Genomic DNA, 26,562 nt, shown 5'->3' on the forward strand with positions numbered 1-26,562 from the left:
TTTAATCCAACCTCCTGTTCATGCCGTCTCCATCACAAGTTCTTCATTATAATTTCTTACATGTATTTTTTTATAACCTCGGTAACACGTATAACGATATGTATGTTTACAGATATATCTACTTATATAAACCACACACCTGATCAGAGCCCTACCTCCACCACATTTGTTCCAAATCATCCCAAATAATACAGGAATTGACAAATACAGCAACCAGGTGATTCTCCATAAAAAGCTTTTGACTGAAACTGTGCGCGGTGTGCAGCGTGTCCTTAAAAACAACGAGGACAAAAGAAGAAGAACAGTATTTGACAGTTGTGTTAAGGCTGCTTCCTCATGCACAGGGCTTCATCACAGAAGAAGAAGCCATGCCTAAGTGAGGGAAACAGGAGGAATAGGCTCAGATATGCCAAATACACAATAACTGGGTGGAAGGAGGTGAGGGAGCATCCACACAGCAGCCAGTGGTGCTGGAGATCCAGTTAAGTCAGATTTGGATCCAACTGGGATGATCTTCATATTCCAGTATGACAGTGATCCCAAACACATAATCAAATCAGTCATAGATTTGTGAGTTGTAATTAAGCTATTGTAAGCCATCCTTCCTATTAGCAAAGGAAGACCAAAGGTTATCAGGGTTCTCTCAGCACTGTTCCTCAGGGACAAACGCTTTACAGCTCTGCAGGACGCTGCATAACAACACTGTTGGTGTGCTTGTGTCTTCAGATCGTCCAGGCCTAACTAGTGTGGAGCGAATCGAGCGTTGCCAAGAGGAGTTCCTGTTGGCCTTTGAACATTATATCAACTACCGCAAACACAAAGTGGCACATTTCTGGCCCAAGCTGCTAATGAAGGTGACAGACCTGCGGATGATCGGCACCTGCCACGCCAGCCGATTCCTCCACATGAAAGTGGAGTGTCCCACCGAGCTGTTCCCTCCTCTGTTTCTGGAGGTCTTCGAGGACTGACCAGTGGATTTCTGTGTGTGTGTGCGTGCGTGTGTGTGCGCCTGGGCACCCTGGTGGTCTCAGGGGTGGAACCAGCAGAAAGCCCGTCACAACGAACCTTCTAACAGCACTACTGAGTGTCACTTCATTCCACCTTAGAGTAGCTCTCTGGTCTATTTTTGGATGAAACCATTCCTGACAGTGCGGGTACATGTGAATAGCTTTTTGACTTTTCTGGTTTGTTCTGTTATTGTTGTCATGGATATAACATCTCACCTCAGATTTGACTCTAGGTTTTTTGTTTTCATTATTGCATCATGGTAATCTTATCAACACTTGTTTGTTCGTTAGAAGCCAAGCACATGTTGTATATTCCTTCCTTTATGTTGAAATACTCGGCTGCTCGCCTCATCCACGACACGAGACGCCGTCAGCAAACCCGCTCCACTTTACCGCATTAATATATCAACCTTCGTCCATCTGGTGAGTGTCCAGTCTGTCCGGTGCCTCGCCATCCTACTGTGACCGTTAAAAACGCGTACTCTAACGGACGGCAGCTCGCAGGTGTCTGCAAGTCTCTCGGCAGCCGCACATTACGAGGTTAAGTTGCAACGCTGCATTCCAGAGCTGTCGGAAAAACAAACGTCAGCTCGAGACACGCTCCGAGCGAGAAACCTGAGCAGGATTTTGCAATATTAAAGGGGACCTGTGTGTCTTTTCTCAGTTGATGTTGCAATGCTGATTGTTCCTATTAAACATGACCAAAGTTTCAAATCATTTACTAAATATATGTAAAAACAATCCCAGCACTTGGACTGCTATTAAATCGAGGTTTCCAAAGGTTTTTCTCGCACCTTCTGTGACACTCGTTTGCTGCAGGCGGTAGAGCTCGTCCTGAGCCAGGCTTCCCGAAGCCGTCCTATTGGAAGAAAGTGGCTCGTTAGGTAAGGCGAACCTTAACGAGGCAGCGCTAAACAGGATGCTTTTAGTCAAAGGATAAACCGATAGTCTGCATGACGCACAAATCTAAGGACACTAGTCTGTTGGAGTGTCTCTACTAGAGTAATGAGTCCCCTCAAACTTCACACGGTGGCAGTGCACACTGCAAACACAACTTCTCTCTGGCCCTTCACACACACACACACACACACGCTGGGCTTTCAGCTAACAGTAAGTCTACTTACTCAACCCTTAAAATGATATGTGGCATTTTGCAGGATATTGCATAAATACTGTTGCACTACAGCAGCATATATGGGCCAGCGAAATAGTCAAAGGTCAGCTCTCTGTTTATGAGCAGGAAGCATCTTTGTGTCTGGCTGAAAGCAAAGAGTGTTTATGAAATCAGAGTGTGGACACTAAAGAACTGAGAGAGTGTCTCTCGCTTGTTGTTAATTGCCTTTGGACTTATTGTCAGGCAGCATGATATGACCGGTGCTTTGATACTTTATAGACTAATGATTAATTAGCACAACCTCAAAGCATTTCATATGCAACTCTGACAGATTAACTGAAAATGCAGAGGTTCTGTGCGTTCAAACCTGTACAGTGCAAAAAATCTTGCTCGAGTTTCTGTTTGTCTTTATTTCGACAAGAAACAAAACAACGAAACAACAAAACCAAAACTGCGATGTAGACGTGAGCGACAGTGAATGGAATGCAGAAGCAGCATTAAAATGAGCCGCTCGTCGTGCCGGAGACTCGTCACACGGTGGCACTGAGGCCAGGATCGTCTGTGTGTCACAGTACTGCATGTTGTGCCAAAACCAGGTGAACAATGCCCTCACTGCATCCTCCCTCCACTTCCTTAGTTGAGTATAAATTGGCTCCCTGTCGGTCCACACACAGGCTGTCCTATTTGCTGTGTTTCAGTCTGCGGTTGGAACTTCAACTATAAGACCAGCATTAGATTTCAGTGTTTCATCTCAGCCATGTTGCCTCAAAGTCAAATAATTAGTCAGCATTTTTTCTGTTTGTTTAGTGTCTCCGTGAGTGGACGTGGGCTTTCTATTAAAACAGTGAAGTCATGGTGCTATGGTGAGTTGGGGCTATGGCTGATTGAAGCGTATTGTTATTTACATGTCTGAATAAGAGCAGGATGGCATGCATATAGTACAGTAACACACATGCACATATACAGAATGTACAGTACATCTGTGCAGCTGTTGTGCAGCAACTGATCAGCCACAACAATAAGACTGGCACAGATGCTGGGTCCCACTCGGGTACTGGCAGTGGTTTTTGGAGTGGGCCTCTGTCTGCCTCGGTTGGAGGGTTGGTAAATGGGAGAGTTTACCAGCAGAGAAGACCAGTGTTCACCTTTAACTGGTATTAGTGATGTGGCTGATTGGTGTATCGCTCACACAGATAACACATGGGTCCGACTCCACGACTGTGACCGACCTGTGGCATTCAGAGGCCAAGTAAACTGTATGCTTCGCCATCACCAAGGTACACTGACGAGGCTGGTGAGATTGTGAAAAGTAGAGCTCTTTGTTCTTTAGCCTCTGGTTTTGTTTTTTTTCTTGAAAAAGCCTCGGTATGGTATTGCCGTTTGCAATCTGACAGACCTCGGCTCTTTATATTTCGCTTTTTCGAGCTTCACACTACTCCTCAAAGCAGCTTGTATTTTATTTTGTTTCTTCTCATTTCTGTGAAGTGATGCCTTTTTATCAAAGCAATAGAATTGCTGCAGTGTTTGAATGACCCGGACCTCACACATATACACCTCGCAAACTGTACAGATTCAGATAAATGCACAGACAATCAGAGGGAGAGGCACCCGAGCTCAGGCTGGTCCCCGTCGACATGAAGGGCCGGGCCGGGCCCCGCTGAGACGGAGCCATTCAGAAACGTAACGGTTGGCCACGTTTACATGCACCCCTGCGTCTGCAGCCAACGAAAGACTTTGTTATGTGAAGAAGCCTTCGACGAAAGCTGTCAGAACGCGCATCCAACATCAACGAGCTAGACTCATTAACGTAACATCACCTGTGTTTCTAATGAAATAAATGTCTTCATGTCTCAGTAGCAGGGGCTGGCTGCACAAACACATCAGAAGTTGGCTGACTATCTAATGTTCAACCCAACAGTCCCAGGATCTCAGCTCAGGACTTCAATGTCCCTTTGGTGTGCTTCTGTTGGTTAGAACATGTAGATTGAACAAAGTCATGTAAAAAGCATCATTTTTATGCGGTAAACATGGTTTGTTGTTGCACGTTCCCGGTTCTTAGGCTCTCTTTCACGTCTTTTTTTAACTAAAGACTTTTAGTCTAGTCTCAGGAATTTGGCAGTGTAACTTTTCAGACATTCAGCTAAAGTAGCAGCAACTATTGTTTGCAGCCCGAAAAACAAAAAGCTGTGTTTGCTCTTGATTTGGCCTGCCAGTCCTCCACCAGGATAGTTGTTGGGCTGTAATTAGCCGCTACCTCATGAGCGGGGAATTTTGGCCTGGGAATCAAAACTGGAACTTTGTTACTGCTGTCAAATGTAATAACAGTTCCCGAGTTTGTGCAGATGATTCTGTTTTCCTGTGCAGGTAAAGAGACACTAAGAAAGCTGCACAGATTTTAACCACTGAAAGTCCAAAATTAGGTGATTAACAGCTTTATGTGTAATGTGTTTTTGTAGCGTGCAGTAGATTGAACAAAGGTTTCTTTAACAGGCTGATGATATTTCTGTGAAACCACACCCCCTCTCTGAAGCTGCCCGACAGCGCAGTCATTCTCTTTGTGGCTTCATGTTCAGGATGCTCATCATAAGCATAAAATGAGCCACTGTGTGATCAGGACAGTGACAGCCGTCAGTTTCTTTCACATCAGCCCGTGTTCCTCCTTACTTTCTAGTTTGTTGCATTTTTCAATTTGCTGACTTCAGCTACAACGAGGGGATTACTGAGACCACCTCCCTCATGCTAAACATACAGTTTGAATATTGCCCGATGGTTTATAGGTCAGTGTGGAGTAGCTTAACACAAAGAAGAAGAAGAGATGAAAGTCAGAGCGTTGCAGGCTTACTCGTTGGAGGCAAAACATAAAGGCAAGGGTGGCTCAAAACTTTTGCACAGTACTGTATCTAAAGCCTAGCCCTGTGATTGGATGGATGGAGCCAGCCTGTCTGTGCAGCCAGCCCCGTTGTCAGAGAATGAACTTGAAGGTAGAGACGTCTCACAGTTATCATAAAAGTCACATAGATACTGTAAAACTAATGCAGGTCACAGTTAAAGAACTGCTGAAAAACACAATAATCAATAATCATGAAGAAGAACCAGTGTGAAACAGTGACCTGGATAAAAACAATGAGGAGGGCATTATTTGGTTTCTGTAAAAAAAAATATAAATAACCTGTCAGTAATACTTTCACTCATAAATGTAATAAAGTCGAGCAGTTCATAACAATAAACCTGTCAGTTTTATGGTTGAGGCAAATGATGGCCTTGATGTAGTAATATATCATCAAACCTGTAAAGTTATTTCAGTCTGTGGGCGCTCTAATATGAATCCTGAAAGTTTAGCTTAAAAAGCTGGAGAGCAGCCGGGCTCTTTGACAGCTCCTACCCACGTTCCTCTGGGTTCTCCCGATGACTTTGTTGGCATGTTGATCAGTTATCTGAGCGTTTTACTGAAAAAAGCACTGAAGAGGAAGTGAAACCAAAACAAGGAGTTAAAACGTGCAAAGATCTGCAACAGTCAAATAGTTCACAGCAGGATGATGAATGCAGCTTTAATCCAAAATAATCGACATGTTTTTTTACACTTTGATACATAGTTTCACTTTTCTTTTTTTCCTTTTTTGCGGGACGGCTATAAATTGGGTATCTTGTATCCTGGCTGTGTTCACTGAGCACATACGCAGAGCTGTGGTGCACGTAAACGTCGTCATTGCTCACCGCTGGTTAGGAACATGTTCATTTTACCTGAGGAGGTGAATGTTGGCCGTGATATCTCCCGTGAGTTGTTGCTCGTAAGGTTTCTCAGTTACAACCAATAGCAAGAGTTGCGCCATAGAGAAGCTATTTTACAGTACAAAGGAAAAGGATGTATATTTTCAGACTGCAGATTTTTTTTACGGATGTTAGCATAATATGAACATATTGTTTTTGCATAGTGTTAAAAAGATACAGTGTTGCTCTCAAATGTATTTCCACATCTGATGGAGACGTATTTAAAAAAACAAATGATAAAAACAGTTAAATTAGCTGGATTCATGTCCAAAAGAAACCACACATGAGCACGTTTAGGGACAGCGTGGTCAGAAGGAGGCGGTCATCCACAGTCGGCACAGATTTCTCTTCTCTCCTTGTGTGTTTGAGTGTCTTCTTGTTTAAGTCATCTGTTTTAATGCAAACCGGGAATTCGACCAGGAGGTGCAGAGAGATGTGAAAGTGAATCTGTGGCAGAAAAAAAGGAAGAACAAAGAATATTGTGTTCCTCAAACGGCTGTTGGACATTTTCAGCTTGGAGGACTGATGATTTTGATTTTGCCTGATGGGGGATGATTGCAGAATTTGTGATTTGGGTCTTAAGAATAAAGATGGTTTTGAGAGAATTTGATTTGGTGTCTTCACTTATTCAGACTTTGTAGGTGCTCTGTATGGCTGTTTGAATGGTTCACTGTGCACCCATTTTATGAAACACAGGTTAATGTGCAGTGCTGTGCAAAAGACTTGAGCCCACCTCGTTCTTTGTATTTTGCTTTAATTTTGCTCCATGAATCGCTACCTTATCGTGGTGGAGGGGTTTGTGTGTCCCAGGGATCCCAGGGGCTATGTTGTCTGGGGGCTTTTGCCCCCTGGTAGGGTCTCCCATGGCAAATTGGTCCTGTGAGCGATTCAGAAGACCCTTATGAAGAGAACATCAAGGGAACAGTTTACTCTGCCCGGGATAGGGTTACCGGGGCCCCGCCCTGGAGCCAGGCCCGGGGAGGGTGCCCGAGGGCGAGCGTCTGGTGGCCGGGCACAGCCTGAAGAGGAGACATGGGCCCATTCTCCCGCAGGCCCACCACCCACAGGAGGCGCCATAGGGGTCAGGCGCATTGTGTGCCGGGTGGCGGCCAGGAGCGGAGGCCCTGGCGGACTGATCCCCGGCTACCAAGACTGGCAATAGGGACATGGAATGTCACCTCTCTGGTGGGCAAGGAGCCTGAGTTAGAGCGTGAGGTTGAGAGGTACCGGCTAGATATAGTCAGGCTCACCTCTACGCATGGCTTGGGCTCTGGAACCAGTCTCCTGGAGCGGGGCTGGACTCTGTCTCAGTCTGGAGTTGCCCCTGGTGAGAGGCGGCGGGCTGGGGTGGGTATTCTAATATCCCCTCGGCTTGCTGCCGGTACATTGGGGTTTTTCCCGGTGGATAAGAGGGTTTTTTCCCTGCGCCTTAGGGTCGGGGAACGGGTCCTGACTGTCATCTGCGCTTATGCGCCGAGTGGCAGTTCAGAGTACCCAGCCTTCTTAGAGTCCCTGTGGGGGGTGCTGGAAGGTGCTCCACCTGGAGACTCTGTTGTCCTGCTGGGAGACTTCAATGCTCACGTGGGTAACGACAGCGAGACCTGGAGGGGCGTGATTGGGAGGAACGGCCTCCCTGATCTGAACCCAAGCGGTGTTTTGTTATTGGACTTCTGTGTAAATCACAGTTTGACCATAGCGAACACCTTGTTCGAACATAAGAGTGTCCAGAAGTGTACGTGGCACCAGGACGCTCTAGGCCGCAGGTCGATGATCGATTTTGTAATCGTATCACCAGACCTGTCACCATATGTTCTGGACACTCGGGTAAAGAGAGGGGCTGAGCTGTCAACTGATCACCACCTGGTGGTGAGTTGGATCAGGTGGCGGGGGGAGGACGCTGGACAGACCCGGTGCACCTAAACGCGTAGTGAGGGTGTGCTGGGAAAATCTAGCAGAGGCCCCAGTCCGCAAGATCTTCAACGCACACCTCTGGCAGAGCTTCAACAGCATTTCGAGGGAGACTGGGGACATTGAGTCCGAATGGACCATGTTCAGCGTCTCCATTGCCGAAGCTGCTGCATTGAGCTGCGGCCGTAAGGTGGTTGGTGCCTGCCGTGGTGGTAATCCCCGAACCAAATAGTGGACACCAGAAGTGAAGTGAGCCACCAGGCTGAAGAAGGAGTCCTATCGGGCTTGGTTAGCCTGTGGGACTCCGGAGGCAGCCAACAGGTATCGACAGACTAAGCACAATGCGGCTCGGGCAGTGGCTGAAGCAAAAACTCGGGTGTGGGAGGAGTTCGGTGAGGCCATGGAAAAAGACTTTTGGACTGCCTTGAAGAGATTCTGGCAAACTGTCAGGCGTCTCAGGAGGGGAAAGCGGTGCTCTACCTGCACTGTGTATAGTGCTGGCGGAGCGCTGCTGACATCGACTGAGAAAATTGTCAGGCTGTGGAAGGAATACTTCGAGGACTTCCTTAATCCCACTGACACGTCTTCCGAGGAGGAAGCAGAGTCTGGGGATGAGGGGAATGACCCGCCAATTTCCGGGGGCGACGTCACTGAGGCAGTTAAACAACTCCTTGGTGGCAGAGCCCCTGGTGTTGATGAGGTCTGCCCCGAGTTCCTGAAGGCTCTGGACGTTGTAGGGCTGTCCTGGTTGACACGCCTCTGCAATGTTGCGTGGAGATCAGGGGCAGTACCCGTGGACTGGCAGACCGGGATGGTGGTCCCCATCTTTAAGAAGGGAGACTGGAGGGTGTGTTCCAACTACAGGGGGATCACACTCCTCAGCCTCCCTGGGAAAGTCTATGCCAGGGTGCTGGAGAGGAGAGTTCGTCCGCTAGTCGAACCTCAGATACAGGAGGAACAATGCGGTTTTCGTCCTGGACGCGGAACACTGGACCAGCTCTTTATCCTCTCGAGGATACTTGAGGGTGCATGGGAGTTTGCCCAACCAGTCTACATGTGTTTTGTGGACTTGGAGAAGGCATTCGACCGTGTCTCTCGGGGTGTCCTGTGGGAGGTGTTGCGGGAATATGGGGTGTCTGGCCCATTGCTACGGGCCATTCGATCCCTATACAACCGTTGCAAGAGCTTGGTTCGCATTGCCAGCAATAAATCGGACTCGTTCCCGGTGGGTGATGGGCTCCGCCAGGGCTGCCCTTTGTCTCCGGTTCTGTTCATAATTTTTATGGACAGGATTTCTAGGTGCAGCCAAGTGGCGGAGGGCTTTCGCTTTGGTGGCCTCAGAATCTCATCTCTGCTTTTCGCGGATGATGTGGTTCTGTTGGCTTCATCGGGTGGGGGCTTCCAGCTCACACTGGAACGGTTCGCAGCCGAGTGTGAAGCAGCGGGAATGAGGATCAGCACTTCCAAATCTGAGGCCATGGTTCTCAGCCGGAAAAGGGTGGAGTGCCCACTCCGAGTCGGGGATGAGTTCCTGCCCCAAGTGGAGGAGTTCAAGTATCAAGTCTTGTTAGCGAGTGATGGGAGAAGGGAGCCGGAGATCGACAGACGGATTGGGGCTGCGGCTGCAGTGATGCGGACGCTGCACCGGTCCGTCGTGGTGAAGAGGGAGCTGAGTGTAAAAGCGAAGCTCTCCATTTACCGGTCGATCTACGTCCCTACCCTCACCTATGGCCACGAGCTGTGGGTAGTGACCAAAAGAACGAGATCGCGGATACAAGCTGCAGAAATGAGCTTCCTCCGAAGGGTGGCTGGCCTCTCCCTTAGAGATAGGGTGAGAAGTTCGGCCATCCGGGAGGGGCTCAGAGTAGAGCAGCTGCTGCTCCACATCGAAAGGAGCCAGCTGAGGTGGTTCGGGCATCTGACAAGGGTGCCCCCTGGGCGCCTCCTGGGTGAGGTGTTCCAGGCATGTCCCACCGGGAGGAGGCCCCGGGGCAGACCCAGGACACGCTGGAGAGATTATATCTCTCAGCTGGCCTGGGAACGCCTTGGTATTCCCCCGGATAAGCTGGAGGAGGTGGCTGGGGAGAGGGAGGTCTGAGCTTCTCTGCTTAGGCTGCTGCCCCCGTGACCCGGCCTCGGATAAAGCGGATGAAGATGGATGGATGGATGGATGTAAAAAGTGGTCTTAAGTAATATTTCCCTGAGCTTTCTGATGATCTTTCAAAGTTTTTTTTGGCTCCTAATTTTCATTCCAGTTCTTGTGCCTGATGATTTAAAGACGTTTTCTTTGTTGTTGTTAGTTAAACCATTAAACACTGACCTATCAATCATTAAAGCATAAAACAGGAATTTAATGTAAGAGAGGAACCAGTGTTGTCTACACACGAGGGACAACGTTAAAATGATATCGTTTATTCCCATTTCTTTAGGTGAATCTCCATAAAAATGAATTAATTAAAGTGAAGTCCATGAGAATTGGGGTGATCACGGTCCTGCTGCTGTTGAACTATAAGGTATGGTCTCGTTTGGAGGGGGGCCATCAAGAGGTCATTCTTAGCGAAGGGAAACGGGGAGAATAGGTTGAGGTTTGCCTTACACTATAACTAATCAGATAAGAGAGATAAGATAGAACTTTATTAATCCCTCGGGTGGGTTCCTCTGGGAAATTCGACTTCCAAAAAGCACAGCAACGACCGAAGTTACAGTTACAGAATTGTTATATATATATATATATACACACACACACACACACACATATATAAATACAGAGACAAATATAAATAAAATATACGAAGGGGATAAATAGAATAAATAGGAATAAAAATAAAAATACAAGTGAATTGCACATTTCAAGTATTGAGGTCTATTGCACTGTTGACTATTTACAAAAGTATTGCACAAGGTATTGCACAGTGAGGTGAAGAGGCACTACAGCTTAGTTGTTCCCCCCTCCTTTGTCCTCCTGTTTCCCCTCCCTCTCCCCTCCAGAGAGGAGTTAAACAGTCTGATGGCGTGTGGGACAAAGGAGTTTTTAAGTCTGTTAGTTCTTGTCTTTGGGAGAAGCAACCTGTCACTGAACAGACTCTTCTGGTTGTTAATGGCCGTGTGCAGAGGATGCCCAGCATTGTCCATAATGTCCATCAGTTTCTTTAATGTCCTTTTCTCTGCCACTGTCACCAGAGTGTCCAGCTTCATGCCGACCACAGAACTAGCCTTCCTGATCAGTTTCTCCAGCCTGGATGAGTCCTTCTTTGCTGTGCTGCTCCCCCAGCACACCACAGCATAGAAAAGTACTCCAGCAACCACTGACTGGTAAAACATCCTCAGGAGCTTCCTGCAGATGTTAAAAGACCTCAGCCTCCTGAGGAAGTACAGTCGGCTTTGGGCTTTTTTATACAGGTGCTCTGTGTTGCATGACCAGTCCAGTTTATTGTCCACCCACAGCCCGAGGTACTTGTACTTGTTGACCACCTCCACCTCCTCCCCCTCTATCTGAACCGGCAGTGGACCTTCTCTGGACCTCCCGAAGTCCACAACCAGTTCCTTAGTCTTTGAGGTGTTGAGTTGCAGGTGGTTTGTGTGACTCCATGCGACAAAGTTCCTCACCAGACTTCTCAAATCAAATCAAATCAAATCAAATCACTTTTTATTGTCACATCACATGTGCAGGCACACTGGCACAGCACATGCGAGTGAAATTCTTGTGTGCGAGCCCCACAAGCAACAGAGATGTGCAAACACAACAACACAAACGAGCAAAATACAAGAATGGCCAACCTGAAACTAATAAATATATGTACAATATATAATAGTGTATGCATTTCTGGATGTGTATACTAAATATTTTCCTACGTGTGTGTGTGTGTGTGTGTGTGTGTGTGTGTGTGTGTGTGTGTGTGTGTGTGTGTATACACATTTTTACAAATTAAATAGTAAAAAAATAAAATAAAATAATAATAATAATAATAATAAAATATATAAAATATACAGAGTTGAATATGTGCAAAACAAGTGGCATTTATATACAGTGTGGAGTGCATAATGTTGAAGTTCGTTACTTCTGTACTCCTCTTCCTGATCATCCCAGATACACCCCATGATGGCCGTGTCATCTGCAAACTTCTGAATCAGTCAAATTTGAAATGTTTGTTTTGAATTGTCATCGATATGTGTGAGCGAGGACAAGGGAAGGTGAAGGTCTACAGTCGTGTATAAAATATGGTGGAGCCTCTTTCATAGTTTGACCCAGTTATAAACAGAAAAGCCAGATTTTGATCCAGCATGTGAAACCATCTGGAAATCACCTTATTGGCAATGATGATGATTCCAATGCAATAAAAGAATAGCTGGAAACACAAAGACAGTGGAGCACTCTGAGGGAGCCAGCGTCCCTGAAGAAGTGTGGATCACAGAGAGAGAGCAAAATGTAGCCAACCTACAAAGAAGCACTTTGGAGTGATACTCAAGAGATGCGGAGCGTTGTCCTGAAGGCTGCTTAAAGACAGCTGCCTGAGAGAGTTCAGGTTGTGCTGAAGAATAAAGGTGCTCATAGCAAATGCTGACTAACAACAGAGGTCGATCATCTTGTTAATAATTTTACCTCCTCACTACGTACGACTCTGGATACTGTAGCTCCTGTGAAAACTAAGGTCTCAGATCAGAAGTACCTGACTCCGTGGTATAATTCTCAAACACGTAGCCTAAAGCAGATGACTCGTAAGCTGGAGAGGAAATGGCGTGTCACAAATTTAGAGGATCATCATTTTGCTGCTTTATAAGAAAGCCCTCCGCAAAGCCAGAACATCTTACTATTCATCACTGATTGAAGAAAATAAGAACAACCCCAGGTTTCTCTTCAGCTCTGTAGCCAGGCTGACAAACAGTCAGAGCTCTGTTGAGCCAACCATCCCTTTAACGTTAACTAGTAATGACTTCATGAACTTCTTCACAAATAAAATTCTTATCATTAGAGAAAAAATTACCAATAATCATCCCACAGATGTAATATTATCTACAGCTACTCTTAGTACCATTGATGTTAAGTTAGACTCTTTTTCTCCAATTGATCTTTCTGAGTTAACTTCAATAATTACTTCCTCCAAACCATCAACGTGTCTTTTAGACCCCATTCCTACAAAACTGCTCAAAGAAGTCCTGCCATTAATTAATGCTTTGATCTTAAATATGATCAACTATCTCTAATAATCAGTTATGTACCACAGGCCTTCAAGCTGGCTGTAGTTAAACCTTTACTCAAAAAGCATCTCTAGACCCAGCAGTCTTAGCTAATTATAGGCCAATCTCCAACCTTCCTTTATATCAAACATCCTTGAAAGAGTAGTTGTCAAACAGCTAACAGATCATCTGCAGAGGCTTATTTGAAGAGTTTCAGTCAGGTTTCAGAGCTCATCACAGCACAGAAACAGCTTTAGTGAAGGTTACAAATGATCTTCTTATGGCCTCTGACAGTGGACTCATCTCTGTGCTTGTCCTGCTAGACCTCAGTGCATCGTTCGATACTGTCGACCATAATATCCTATTAGAGCGATTAGAACATGCTGTAGGTATTACAGGTACTGCACTGCAGTGGTTTGTATCATATCTATCTAATAGACTCCAGTTTGTACATGTAAATGGAGAGTCCTCTTCACACACTGAGGTTAATTATGGAGTTCCACAGGGTTCAGTGCTAGGACCAATTCTGTTTACATTATACATGCTTCCCTTAGGCAGCATCATTAGAAGACATAGCATACATTTACACTGCTATGCAGATGACACCCAGCTCTATCTGTCCATGAAGCCAGATAACACACACCAATGAGTTAAACTGCAGGAATGTCTTAAAGACATAAAGACCTGGATGGCCGCTAACTTTCTGCTTCTTAATTCAGATCAAACTGAGGTTATTGTACTCGGCCCTGAAAAGCTTAGAAATATGGTATCTAAGCAGATTCTTACTCTGGATGGCATTACCTTGGCCTCCAGTAACACTGTGAGGAACCTTGGAGTCATTTTTGACCAGGACATGTCCTTCAACGCACATATTAAACAAATATGTAAGACTGCTTTCTTCCATTTGTGCAACATCTCTAAAGTTAGAAATATCCTGTCTCAGAGTGACGCTGAAAAACTAGTTCATGCATTTATTACTTCCAGGCTGGACGACTGTAATTCATTATTATCAGGATGTCCAAAAAACTCCCTGAAAAGCCTTCAGCTAATCCAAAATGCTGCAGCAAGAGTCCTGACAGGGACTAGAAAGAGAGCAGATTTCTCCTGTTTTGGCTTCCTGTTAAATCCAGAATTCAAAATCCTGCTCCTCACATACAAGGTCTTAAATAATCAGGCCCCATCTTATCTTAATGACCTTGTAGTACCATATCACCCTATTAGAGCACTTCGCTCTCGCTCTGCAGGCCTACTTGTTGTTCCTAGAGTATTTAAAAGTAGAATGGGAGGCAGAGCCTTCAGTTTTCAGGCCCCTCTTCTGTGGAACCAGCTTCCAGTTTGGATTCAGGAGACAGACACTATCTCTACTTTCAAGATTAGGCTTCAAACTTTCCTTTTTGCTAAAGCATATAGTTAGGGCTGGACCAGGTGACCCTGAATCCTCCCGTAGTTATGCTGCAATAGACGTAGGCTGCTGGGGGATTCCCATGATGCACTGGGTGTTTCTACCTCACTCACTATGTGTTAACAGACCTCTCTGCATTGAATCATATCTGTTATTAACCTCTGTCTCTCTTCCACAGCATGTCTTTATCCTGTCTTCCTTCTCTCACCCCAACCAATCACAGCAGATGGCCCCGCCCCTCCCTGAGCCTGGTTCTGCCAGAGGTTTCTTCCTGTTAAAAGGGAGTTTTTCCTTCCCACTGTCGCTAAAGTGCTTGCTCACAGGGGGTCATATGATTCTTGGGCTTTTCTCTCTGTATGTATTATTGTAGGGTCTACCTTACAATATAAAGCGCCTTGAAGCGACTGTTGTTGTGATTTGGTGCTGCATAAATAAAATTGGATTGACTATCATTGATGTGTCTGCACATTTCAATACATTTATGAACTAATTTCCTGTTTTCCTTGCAAAATAGAAAATATAAAGACACGGCACTACATTAATAGAGTCTAGCTCTTGTCCTGTGAAGTCATAAGTGAACACACGATAGAGGATGTTTGAACAGACAGGTTCCAGATTGTGCTCTGTTTACAGGACAGCAATCAAACTGAAGTGGACACGTGGGTGGAGCCGATGGTTCTCACTGATTATCGCAGACAGAGGTCTGAGTTTAAAACTTTAAGTGTTACCACCATCACTCAGTGGTAACACTGGAGCTCTGTGTGATTTGGTCGAGTGAATGTTAGTGTCTGTTTACTCGGTGCCACTCCCGGAAGCCAGGGACGCAGACTGAGCTGCACTGTTGCCATCTGCTGATGGATGATAAGCACGACTTGGTTCAGACGTCGCCTTTCTAAACCTCGTTTTACTGAATCCCTCTGGTGTCACAAGAACGTATTAAAGAAAGGCCATAGTCAAACCTTCATTTCATTCAGTGCTGCATTTTTAAGAGAGAATTACATAGATGTGTGTGCGTTTATATGTCAACCCTGCTGTGAAGGTCCTATTTTATTCACTCCTTGAGGCATTGAATAAAACCGTCTGAAATTTCTACTCTTGTCTGAACCTTTCACATGATTAATTAGCTATTGGTGATCCATAACGATCACACGTTTTACTTTCATTTCTACTTTACTGTTCTTGAAGAGCACAGGAGAGGATAATAGGTGTGATTTTGCATCTGTATTCCATCAATGTGATTAAAATGCATTTAAGGCGTTTATTTCAACTGTTTAGGAATTACAGGCATTTTTATACATAACCTCCCATTTTCACAGGCTCAGAAGGACAGCTGACTGACAAGCAGTCTGACAGGAAATGTCTGGATTCTTCCCTCATGTCGTTAGAAATAAATCACATGACACACCTGTGGTTGATCCACTGTTTAAAGGAAGAAACACACAGGCCAGCTCAGACGGTCAGAGCAGTTCATACAATCATGAAGCTGAAACTGCACTTTAAATGAGTTGCAGTTACTACAGGAAGTATCATTATCCAAGTATTTCTGCTTAGCGCTGTTGCCTCGCAGCAAGGTGGTTGGTTCAGCGTCGCAGGCCGGGGTCTGTGTGGAGTTTGCATGTTCTCCCTCCTGTGTCTGTGTGGGTACTCCGCCTTCCTCCCACAGACGTGCAGTTAGTGGGGTGAGGTTAACTGGTGATCGTGAGTGCGGTCTCTCTGTCCCTGCAACTAACTAGCGATCTGTCCAGGGTGTGCCCCCGCCTCTCACTCTGGGACAGGTTCCAGCCCCCCAACGACCCTGATAAGGATAAGTAGAAGAGAATATTCACGTGTATGCGAGACGATTAAAATTCAAACTGAGTTCTGTGTCGCCGGCTTCAGAGATCACTCAGTTTTACTCAAACTGCACTAAAGCTGCACGTGGTCTCAGATAAAAGTGCGCATATTTTTATATATTTTTTTAATCACACGGAGAAACAGTAACAAGCAGAAAGTTTGATTATCTGAGTCATGCTCAGGAACAGCTCCTCGTAGGCCTCCCCCGTCCTCCTCATGATGCATTTTGAAAATGAAGACGCAGGTCAGAGGTCAGAGGATGGAGACGAGGCAAAGGCTTCTTAACTGCCGAAGAGAACATTTTCCTACAAATAGGTAAGATGCAGTCGTCATGATTATCGGGAACGACACGTTTTAAATAACCACAGCTTGTACACACCATTTAGAAAATTTATTCATTCATATTATTTATATACACACACATACAGTTATGTTTATATGATAATATATTTCTATAGAAATCTATGCATACTGCATCCTTTCAGAACATGTCACTGCAATAATAGAAGTCGTGGAGAATAAAAGGCTGAGTGTTTCACCAGCAGCTCTGCTCATGTCTTTACATTACAAACACTTTTACAATCAGACTTATGTGAAATCGTCATACATGGACCTGCATCAGCTACAGAACAGAGTCTCTGTAAAAACGTAGGGACGTGTAACGAAGCGTGCAGAAGCTGCTGGTGACTACGAGGTGACATTTCTGTCCAGACTCTCGGAGATGTCACGAGAAAGAAGACAAAGTCCACAATTTCATTTCATGGCTTCAGTCTTCATTTATACTGATCTCAGTAAAGAGCGACTCTGACACGTTCGATTTGTCACAATGCCCAAATAATTTAGAACACAAAACAAACAAATCATGGCACGAACACACGTGGATGAAATCAAGCGTCTGCTTCCCAAATCTGTCCAAAGACGCCACGTTCAGGTTTCCCTGCTGCTCCAACTGAAAGCAGCTTTCCTGCACAGACTCCTCAGTTTCAGCTGCTTTTAAAGAGAACTTTACCTCCAGCGCGTTTTTCGTCCCGCGAGAGCAGCACCAGTTCAATTTAACGTGCACCACCGCAGGGAAACGTTTAGACTCAGACCCAGAAGCAGTCACATATTGCACTATGAATGCAAAAATACCATCGACACTATACAGGAAAGTGCATCTAATCTTTGTACAGCTGCTACACACAAACACGAGAGACATGTACACCAGTCAGAGTGTCTGTGCGTCTGCATTACCGTCACACAGGCCGTCACGCCCTACAGTACAACTTCCACTTGACTTTTTAGACAAAGAGCTAAACCCAAAGGCCCGTGCAGGTGTGGTCGGGTGGAGCTGGTGCTCCAGGCGGCCTTTAGGGCTGCTTTTGTCTCGGGTGCAATGTTTTCAGGTGAAGTGGGGGCGGACGGCGTCAAGTACTTTAGGAAAGTTCAGGAATGGACCTTGAAGGCGAGCAGCTGCTCAGAGTGCATGTTGTTGAGGGAACGCAGGTCGGGCAGCTTGAGCAGCAGTTTGGTGAAGATGGAGGCCTCGTTGGGGTGGTTCTTGGTGATGAGGCTCCGCAGGGCGCGGATAAGCGTCTCCTGCAGGGCCTCCACGGAGTTCACGTTCTCGATGCCAGATCGATCTGGGAGAGGAAGAGGTAGCAGGGAGGAGAGGCCTCAGTTAGCGATACGTTGACAAACAAGAAAAACGGCCGTGTGACCCGCGTGGTTAGTCGCAGTCTCGTGTCAGGTTAACGTGTTTGTGATAATGACATGATGGACTGTCACTCTACAGCATATGATTGACCAAAGTCAGTGTTCAGCGTGTCCGTGATGCTCTAGGAATTAATGCAATTTTGCACAAACTGAAACCGTTTGCCTCACGTGTGCTCAGGTCACAGCAGAGGAATATTTTAAAGCCTGACTCAGTTTAAATGTGTTTACACTGAAACAGCTGAGCTCAGTCCTGCTGTGAGTGTTCATCAGATAAACAGCAGGTGGCGCCAACTCGCCAATCTGTACCATTACAGTGCAGTCAAAGCTCAGGCAGGAAAAACAAAGTTAATGAGCCAATTTTTCTACCTGTTCTCATCATTTTGGATACAAACACTGACGGTGGTTTATGCGTCGCTATCAGTGGATGGATCGTCTGATAACCCACCTGCAGAGACCAGAACCACAGCAGTAAACAGGCTCATCTCCTCCTCACTGAGACCCAGGTTCATGAGCTTCTCACTAAAGTCAAACATGGAGTTGAGCAGGTCCCCGGCCCCCAGGGCCCTCAGACTGTCCACGCTGTACCTCTTCCCTCCGAGAAAGGTGACAGTGCGGTCCTTCACGTCAAACAGCGAGGCAAACCGAACCACCAACACCTGCAGGCCACAGAGTGCCCCAGATTACTACAGACAGACTAAACAAGACTGCAATACGTAAGAAAATTCAATGAATTACCTCAAAGGTGCCAGCCTTCAAAAGGCTGACCTGGTCATGCTGGGAAAGCTCTCTGAAGCCTGGGATCTTCTTGGCAAACTCGACCACCTCCCTGACCGCCGGGGTGAAGCTGTGGGAGAATTCCTCCCACACCTCGTGGCCGGACTTCTGAGGGTCCACGTGAGGCGAAGTGTTCATCGGACAAACCTGCGGATCAGAGCGGGCCTTCAGTTTGGACACGAGTGCATCCACACCTCTGAAACCTCCTTTTCACTAACTAATCACAGACACGATGGCTTCATGCTGCTGTTGGGACAAACGGAGTGATTTTCATTGCGCTCTAAAACAGAAGCTTTGTTTTGGTGAGACTTCTAGAGTTTGTTTTTGCCCTAAAAGCAGCTGTTCTATTCACATCTATTCATGCATACAGAGGCAGGAGCATCTATCCAAACAACAAACAGACACTTTCATTTAAAAGGCTTTTTATTTTACAAAGTCCGCTTTTACACCTTGACATTGATTTTTAATGGCTTGCCTAAACTGTTACCATCCACTGCCCTCTGTTCAGCTTACCAGATGCATCCTGTTGCCTCCTCTCCACAGGGCGATGCTGCACGATCCATTGGTGGAGCCTTCTGTGGACGGTGCCCTGAAAGCTCCATGTGTATATGCTGGAAAGTGGCTGGTGGCAGCCGTCCTGGACAGCCCGAAGGGGCACTGGTTGACCTCCTGACCCTGGGGGTCAAGGCTCAAGGTGGAGTGCCGGGCCACCGTGACCGGGCTCTTGCGGTGGTCCCAGGTGCCCTGCCGCTCCTGCGTCTGGTTGTCGGTGGGGGTTTTGGCGAGGCCACAGCCGAGGGTGTTCGCGGGCTGCGAGGCCTGGGATGGCAGGCTGCTCTGCTCCTGGTTGTACATGAAGGTTTCCTGGTGGGCCCTGGTCACCGAGCCGATCACCTCCTCCTCGCTGCTGTCCGACGCGCTGGGCGAGGCCGAGCTGGGGCTGGTGTCCATCGACGCGGCGGGTTCTGGGTCTAAGCTGGAGTCTGATTGGCTGGAGTGAGGTGAGGAGGAAGGAGAGCAGGAGGCGGCGGGGACGGCATCGTCTGAGGTAGGCTCGGTGGCGCCGGCTGGCAGCGGTTTAACAATGGGCAGGCTCTGGCTGCTGTACAGCTGGCTTTGCAGCTGGCTGTTGTTCATCATGTTGTTCATGGCGCTCTGCATCTCCAGCAGCATGCGCTGTTTCTCTCGCTTCGGGATCCGGCCGAAGCGTACAGCTGAAGAGCGAGAAGAGAATCTCCTTGATTTTTGCCCAAGTCTCAGACATTCGTTAAACAGGAATTTAAAAGGAGGACATCTTACTCTTCTCCAACCGTTAGCTTCACACCTCATGATTACTGCCTTCAAAACAAATCCAGTCATACTGAGAATTACTGCCCCTTAACCATGTCATCATTAAACTCCAACGTCCTTCCACAGTCAGTGATGCTGGACTATTTCCATCTGTCACTACTAACTGAGCCAAAAGGACTAATGAACGGCATCTTTTTAAAACAAAAATAACAGAAAAGGCTCAATTAAAAGTTTGAGCTTCGTGATTTCTTTGTTAAAAGTGTTTCTTAATGTTGTATTTTGAACACTTTGGTTTTCATGTAGCGCTCTCCTGCAGAATGCCTCATTTTCCATTCACACGCATTCACACAGGTACGTTGTTTCTCTGCTAACACTCACACGAGCAGAACTCTGCCTGAGGAAACTTTGGCAAGCAGACGGGGGAATCTAACCACCAACCGTCTGACTAGAAAATGACACTTATTCGCTTTTATAGCTTTGAAATTGACCGTAACCTGTTTTACATGTTAGAAAATGGCGTGCTGAGCGTTACTCTGTGAAACCAGCCTCGCTAATCTCTTCACCGAACACAGCGCGAGTCAGTGAACGAGCGCGGGTACTCACAGTCTCTGGACATGCCCACCAGCAGGCATTTCTTGAAGCGGCACTGCTGGCAGCGGTTCCTGTTGATCCTCATGATGGGGCAGCTCTCGTTCTTCAGGCACTTCTTGTACTGGATGTTCTGCTGGATGCTCCTCCTGAAGAAGCCCTGAGTGTGTTCACAGACACAGGCAGCTTACTTTTGTCCTCTTTCTTAGATAAATGAACAGTTTCTACAGTGTGACTTATAACTGTCTGAATTATGTGCGTGTTCGCCCTCTAAGGAGCGCTGTGGTATGTAGCACACTGTTCTCCAGCTAACTGGGCCACACAGCACCATGAAGCATGATGGGTAACAGATATAAATAAAGGCAGAGTGAACTAGTTTCAGTCTGAGCTGTGCAGATGGCTAAAGTGACCCACTTCAACCAAAGACGCCGCAACGCTCGTGTCTGTGTCGCACAGAGACTCATCCTGTGCTGCCTGCGAGTTCACACTGCGTCGTATCAAAGAGGCAGCCTCACCTTGCAGCCCTCACAGGCATGGACGCCATAGTGAAATCCAGAGGCCACGTCCCCGCACACTTTACAGAGCAGCACCAGGCCGTTGATTTCTGAGAAATACAAAAACAAATTCTTACAGTTTATCTGGAAAAAAAAACAAAAAAACTGGGAACCCACCGATTATTCCCAACGAGGTCACCGAGTCATTACGCCAGTGCTCCTCCTGAACAGTAGGTGCCGCCACTCACAAAAAACCCCAAACCCTCTGCATCAGTCCTGGTACAGGAGTAGAAGAAGAGGAAACTAAACCACTCTCAAATAACCTGCTGTGCTATATTATGTGCAGGGCTCGCACAATCGCTAGCCCGACGTCCCGGGGCTAGCGATATCTCTGGTCGGGCGACCAAAATCTATCTCAGCCCCGCCCGTCGGGTTATCATATAGCCTGACGGGCGGGGCTGAGATAGCTAGCTAGCTCCGTGGGGCTAGCGATTCTGCGAGCCCTGATGTGGTACAGTTCACATCCCTGCCCGTCACTACAGCCTCAACATCACACTGCTGTTTCTGATAAACTGCTCTGTGAAGGTTTATGTTGAGAATTTATTTATAGACACAAACACGTCACATGTAAAAGTCATTAGCCGTCTACAGGAAGCTCGTGCTGGCTCTGTCTTGGGTTTCTCCTAAACAGCCTCTGGTTTCATTTCAACCGTCTTCAGAGAGAGAACATTAGTTGTGAGATGTTCTTGGTGCAGTGACGGTAGGGCTGAACGATATATCGCATGTGCGATAATATCGCGACATGATCAAGTGCAATTTTCTAACCGCAAAGGCTGCGATTATACTCTGGACATGTCCAAATTCATGGGCTGCATCCTCCTGAGGCCGCATTTGTAGACCGATTACGTCACAGCGACGCGCCGAAGGCTGTCCAAATTACTACCATATCCCAGAATTCATAGCGCGGCCCAGCCAAACTCCAGTTTCCAACAATGGCGGCCACTACTAAGTTTTAAAATTACTCATACTAATCTTTCTGGGTCACAAAATAAACTTTTAACATATTTTCAGGTGAGAAAGTAGCTGTGTAAACATCAAATATCTGCTCGGTTTATCAAGATATCCCATATTTGCAAAAGTGCTTCGACGTTTTCAGAGGCGTCTGCTACCCACCAGCTCGACAGCTAGCCGGGAGCTCGAGGGTTACTGATGCGGCCGAGAACGGCACAACTCCCGGCACATCATTTTCAGATCACCGCGGAGTTTCGCTGCTCGGGTTAAACGTAATATATAAGTCACTTAGACAACCTAAAAATGTTATTGTTGGGCTTTTTTCAGTGTTTTGTTTGTTCGTGAGTAAATCGGTTTGGCTGAGATTAAAGTTATTAGATTAGATAAAATAAAACTTTATTAATCCCCCGGGTGGGTTCCTCCTTGGTTTTCACACAGCTGACTAAACGTCAAACAGAAAACTTATTAAACAGAAGTATGAGACAGTCGAGAATTTACACCAGTGTCTGGTTATATTTTAGATAGCAAGAAGCAGACGGCCGAGTTTATTAAACTCCACCGAGACAGCGGTGACGCTAATCAGAACTAGACCGTCCAATTTCACGCCTTTAAACTTTAAAGGCGTGTTTGTGTGTGTGTTTATACAATTGCTATTATGTTTGCACTTTATGTGTAATGTTACTGACTGCAGAGATCAGTAAGATGTGTGTATTTTTTATTTATTAGTTTTATTTATTTAATATTATTTTTTAATTGAATGACTGTCTAGTAGTTCACAGATGTCGAAAAACTGAGTGTGGTAAAGCCACTGATTTTGTTTATGTATATTTCTGCAATCTGCACATTGTACTGACTTTCATTTTAATGTTTACACCAGGGTTCCTTGTCAGCACTTTATGCTCAGATGTTTGTAAGCTAAAAATAAACTATTGTGTATGTTCAAATATACTGTTGTGATTGAAGAAGTTAAATAAAAATGTCAGTCATCAATTCATGCATCACCTCATGTCATCATAACAGAGGTCTGTCTTCCAGGAAAGAACAGTTTAAAATTAATGTAATATAGTATTGGCCATACTATATGATGTATTGCTTGTCTTTGTTTAATAATACAGAAGACAAAGACCTTAAAAAATAATCGCATATCGCATCGCAATCGCAATATTGGGGCAAAAAATCGCAATTAGATTATTTTCCATACTCGTTCAGCCCTAAGTGACGGCGGCTGAAACAAGCTACCTGGAAGTTAAAATGTCAACATTTGTTTTGGGCAGATTCCAATAATGTCCTTGAGATGTTTAAGTCATATAATGCTCTCACTGGCCTGACATGCTGCACTGATTCCTAGACTTAACACAGGCAGCATCTGAAGACACATATGAGAGTGTCCAACTTACTTGTGATGCCAGTCTTTGCTGTGGACGACGAGCGTCCACCTTTCTGAGTCCGTGGCAATTTTAGGCCTCCTACGGCCATCGTGGGGTCGAGCGGCTGCCTCAGCTGTCCGTGGCTAGGCGGGGACCCGCGGGGCGGGGAGGACGACTGGTAGCTGCCATTGGAGGAGTCGCTGTGACACGACTCTGGGCTGGAGGCAGAGCTGGACGAGCTGATGTAGGCTATTACGCCTCCTGGCGAGCGATCAGCAGAGAGGGGAGGAAACGGACTGTGAGAACAGGGACTGTAACAACGAAGCAAAGCCTACTGTGTGAGCTTGCACTGAAAACTTCTCATGTATTTTATGAGGAAAATAGACAGTATCAAAGATGAATGTAGCTCCTGAAACGTGACCTGTATTAGTCTAATGGTCTGCAACCAGCCCTCGTGTCCCTGTGACCTCTGTAAACGCTTTCCTCACTTTACTTTCAGGTCATATGAATCCATTCAGTCAATTATGGTCTTTATTAGAGTCAATAAGGACGCTCACCCAGGAGCTGCTCAGTGGCTAACCGCTCCTCCAATCACAACCATCAGAGGATGAGTGTGTGGTTCAGGACCCACCCCGTGCTCCTCATATGCAGTCTCAGAACAGCAAGACGGCAACGGAGAGAAACGCTCAGCTGAGGGCCTGACAGACACCTCAGTAATGGGTGACCTCACTGTAATAAAATGAGTCCATCTCGTGCCTGATAACACATTTCTGATTTGATTTTAATGTGCACTTTATCAAACTTTACTGATTGTTTCTGCATTAGGACAAAAAGGAAACTCACTTCATCGTCACACTCTACTGCAATCACAAGAAGCTACCAGATGTGCGTGTCTTCTTTTGCTCGTTGTCAGTTACACCGTTTATTTCATCGGTATAACCTGAGCCCTGTTTGAACGCTGTAATGTCGCCATGGTTTCTGTAGGTGGCGCTTTTCTCCCTGACTTACCCCCCCAGCTACAGACACCTTCCCTGTGTGAAAACCAACCAGCTTAAAGTAAAGAGGGCAGACGAGAATACGACAAACATTTCTTGGGCCAGTAAACGCCGCAGAGACGGGCTGCTGCACCAGGGAGCTCCACCCTCAGCACAGGCTGACCTGATTTCTTCCTCTCCCATTCTTTATGATTAGGTAACAGCGATTACATAATGTCAGCCTGGCAGGGGTGTGTATGTAGTTCAGTCATTCACAGTCGTAAAAACAGATCGAATACATGCCTTCATTTATACACTTTTCATTTTAAAAGAAATATATAAAAATTGTCCCCCATTAATACACAGCAAAGGAAAAGTATGAGGTGAAAAAGTGCCAGTGATGACTCAGAGCTCACGCAGCCTCTTTGAATGCTTCAAAAATGAGGTTTAGTTCATGGGATTATCAGGTTACTGTGTATCCAGCATCATGAGTGAAACAGGAAAATATGAGTCAAACCTGTAACTAACTCAGTGACCGTCTCCAGCTCTAATGTTTATCTAACTCTGCGTAATTAGATCATTTTATACGAGCTGGAAACAACCGAGGCTGCGTTTACGGCCCTCGGGAAATATCTTAGTTCGAGTGCTGTCAGCGGACACACGATGAGCTCGAGAGTTGAGCAAACGAAGACAACTGTGGACTTCCGGTTTTATTATTATTTTTTTATTCAATGTTGTTTTTATTAAATCAATGGTAACATAGAAACTGAATACAGCGGGTCATATCGCGACGTTTATTATTAATCATGTTACTAACGTACGTTTCTTACACAAAAAGCCTTCCCCGTCCCATGAGCAAAGCACCACAGCTGCTGGTGTTGGGGTTTAAACGCACCCCACCTGGAGCACGCATGCGCTTTCCCCGGGAAAACTAGGTCAGCTCGCGTTGCCATGAGAGGCCTCACGTGTATCACGGCGAGACTGCACACATCGAGCTGGGAGAAATTATGCAACGCCTACGTCACTGCACCGCGCGGCCAATGAGCTGAGACGCACGGGGAGCGTAAACACAAGTGCACATGGCTAGGCTGGCGGGTCCATGTGAGCCGAGATGACTGCAGTGCCACGGAAGCCAAACACTGGTGTAACAACAACCGCCCACGGTGGCCCTAACCCACTTTAACAGTAACAAGTGGGTTCGACAGAAAGTCCACAATAAACAAGAAATACAGTCAGAATGTGACCGGTCGTGTTACTTTTCCGGTTCGACTGAAGCCAAAGGCAGGAGGTAAGTACAGTACGCCCCCCGTCGCCGGGTGCAGATGCTGTCAGGCGTACTTACCAGCTTTGGTGGACTCCATGTCCTGTGAGTCTGGGGGTTTCCTCCTCTGCTACCTCGGTGCCAAAGCCGTTTTCTCAGTTTTAGTGTTCAGCAACTGAAAAGTCGCTGATTGGTCCCAGTAAGAGAAACTAACAGTCTTTAAGTTTGAACCAAAGACATAAGCCTAGTTCAGACCCTACACGCTACGGTCGGCTTTACAAGCAGCCCGGTGGAGATGTACTTTCCCCCTAAAACAACCAGAAAATCGGCCGAGGCGACGATCAAATGTGCAGCGTTCACTCGTTCCTGGAGCTCCAGTCCAGGCGTGTGCTCGACGGCTTTCTGCTCTGTTTCGAGTGGCGATCAGTGTGAAAACCATGTGACCCAGTTCACTGACTCCTCCCTCCCCTCCCTGCAGCTTTGCACTTGTGTCAATGTAACCCACTGACATACTTTCACCAGTGAAACGGAGCAAAGATACTCGGCAATGTTAGAAAAGACGAGCGGGTTGCGACACAGCATCTCCTCCTGATAGCGTTTATCATATGCTGAAACATTTCATTGAAGTCCAAAAGTTTCAGGACACCTTATATTTATCTATGTGACAGTGCACTGATGTTCCTGCTAAAGCTTCCACTGTGGCCCACTGCAAGTCTGAAAGCTGCAGAAAAGACCACTTTGATTAGATTGAACACAGTCGTGCAGGGACACCAGCATTACTATTACTATTTAAAATGTTTGACATATAGTTCAGCTGCAACATAATATCTTTTTTCTTTCCAAAGTCAACTTCTGCACTTTTGTCGATTTTGTAATAAGTTTGAATCTAGAGAAATGGACA

General features: G+C 46.3%; 2 protein-coding genes across 6 annotated transcripts in view; one reads left to right on the forward strand and one right to left on the reverse strand.

Moving 5' to 3' along the window:
- The window catches only part of thrb (thyroid hormone receptor beta), a 122,989-nt gene extending 116,495 nt beyond the window's left edge, over positions 1-6,494 (forward strand). For all 4 annotated transcript variants that reach the window (XM_004561015.5, XM_004561019.5, XM_076879596.1 and 1 more), the window contains one exon: positions 727-6,494. In XM_004561015.5, the coding sequence (XP_004561072.1) occupies positions 727-968 (242 nt within the window). In that variant the 3' untranslated portion in view covers positions 969-6,494. The remainder of the gene's footprint in view (positions 1-726) is intronic.
- A 10,089-nt stretch (positions 6,495-16,583) lies between these two features.
- On the reverse strand, positions 16,584-26,113 carry nr1d2b (nuclear receptor subfamily 1, group D, member 2b). 2 transcript variants are annotated; one of them, XM_004561012.6, is made up of 8 exons: positions 25,743-26,111; positions 23,457-23,687; positions 21,070-21,158; positions 20,570-20,714; positions 19,190-19,890; positions 18,638-18,823; positions 18,348-18,558; positions 16,584-17,829 (listed from the first exon to the last, which is right to left on the reverse strand). In XM_004561012.6, exons 1-8 carry the CDS (start codon positions 25,759-25,761, stop codon positions 17,633-17,635), a joined length of 1,779 nt encoding a protein of 592 aa, XP_004561069.3. In that variant the 5' UTR covers positions 25,762-26,111; the 3' UTR covers positions 16,584-17,632. The 2 variants fall into 2 exon arrangements, with proteins under 2 accessions (XP_004561069.3, XP_004561071.3); XM_004561014.6 differs by lacking the exon at positions 23,457-23,687 and having other exon boundaries at positions 25,743-26,113.
- Between the last annotated feature and the right edge of the window lie 449 nt (positions 26,114-26,562).

Source organism: Maylandia zebra, linkage group LG22 (assembly GCF_041146795.1).
Source record: "Maylandia zebra isolate NMK-2024a linkage group LG22, Mzebra_GT3a, whole genome shotgun sequence".
Lineage (NCBI taxonomy): Eukaryota > Metazoa > Chordata > Actinopteri > Cichliformes > Cichlidae > Maylandia > Maylandia zebra.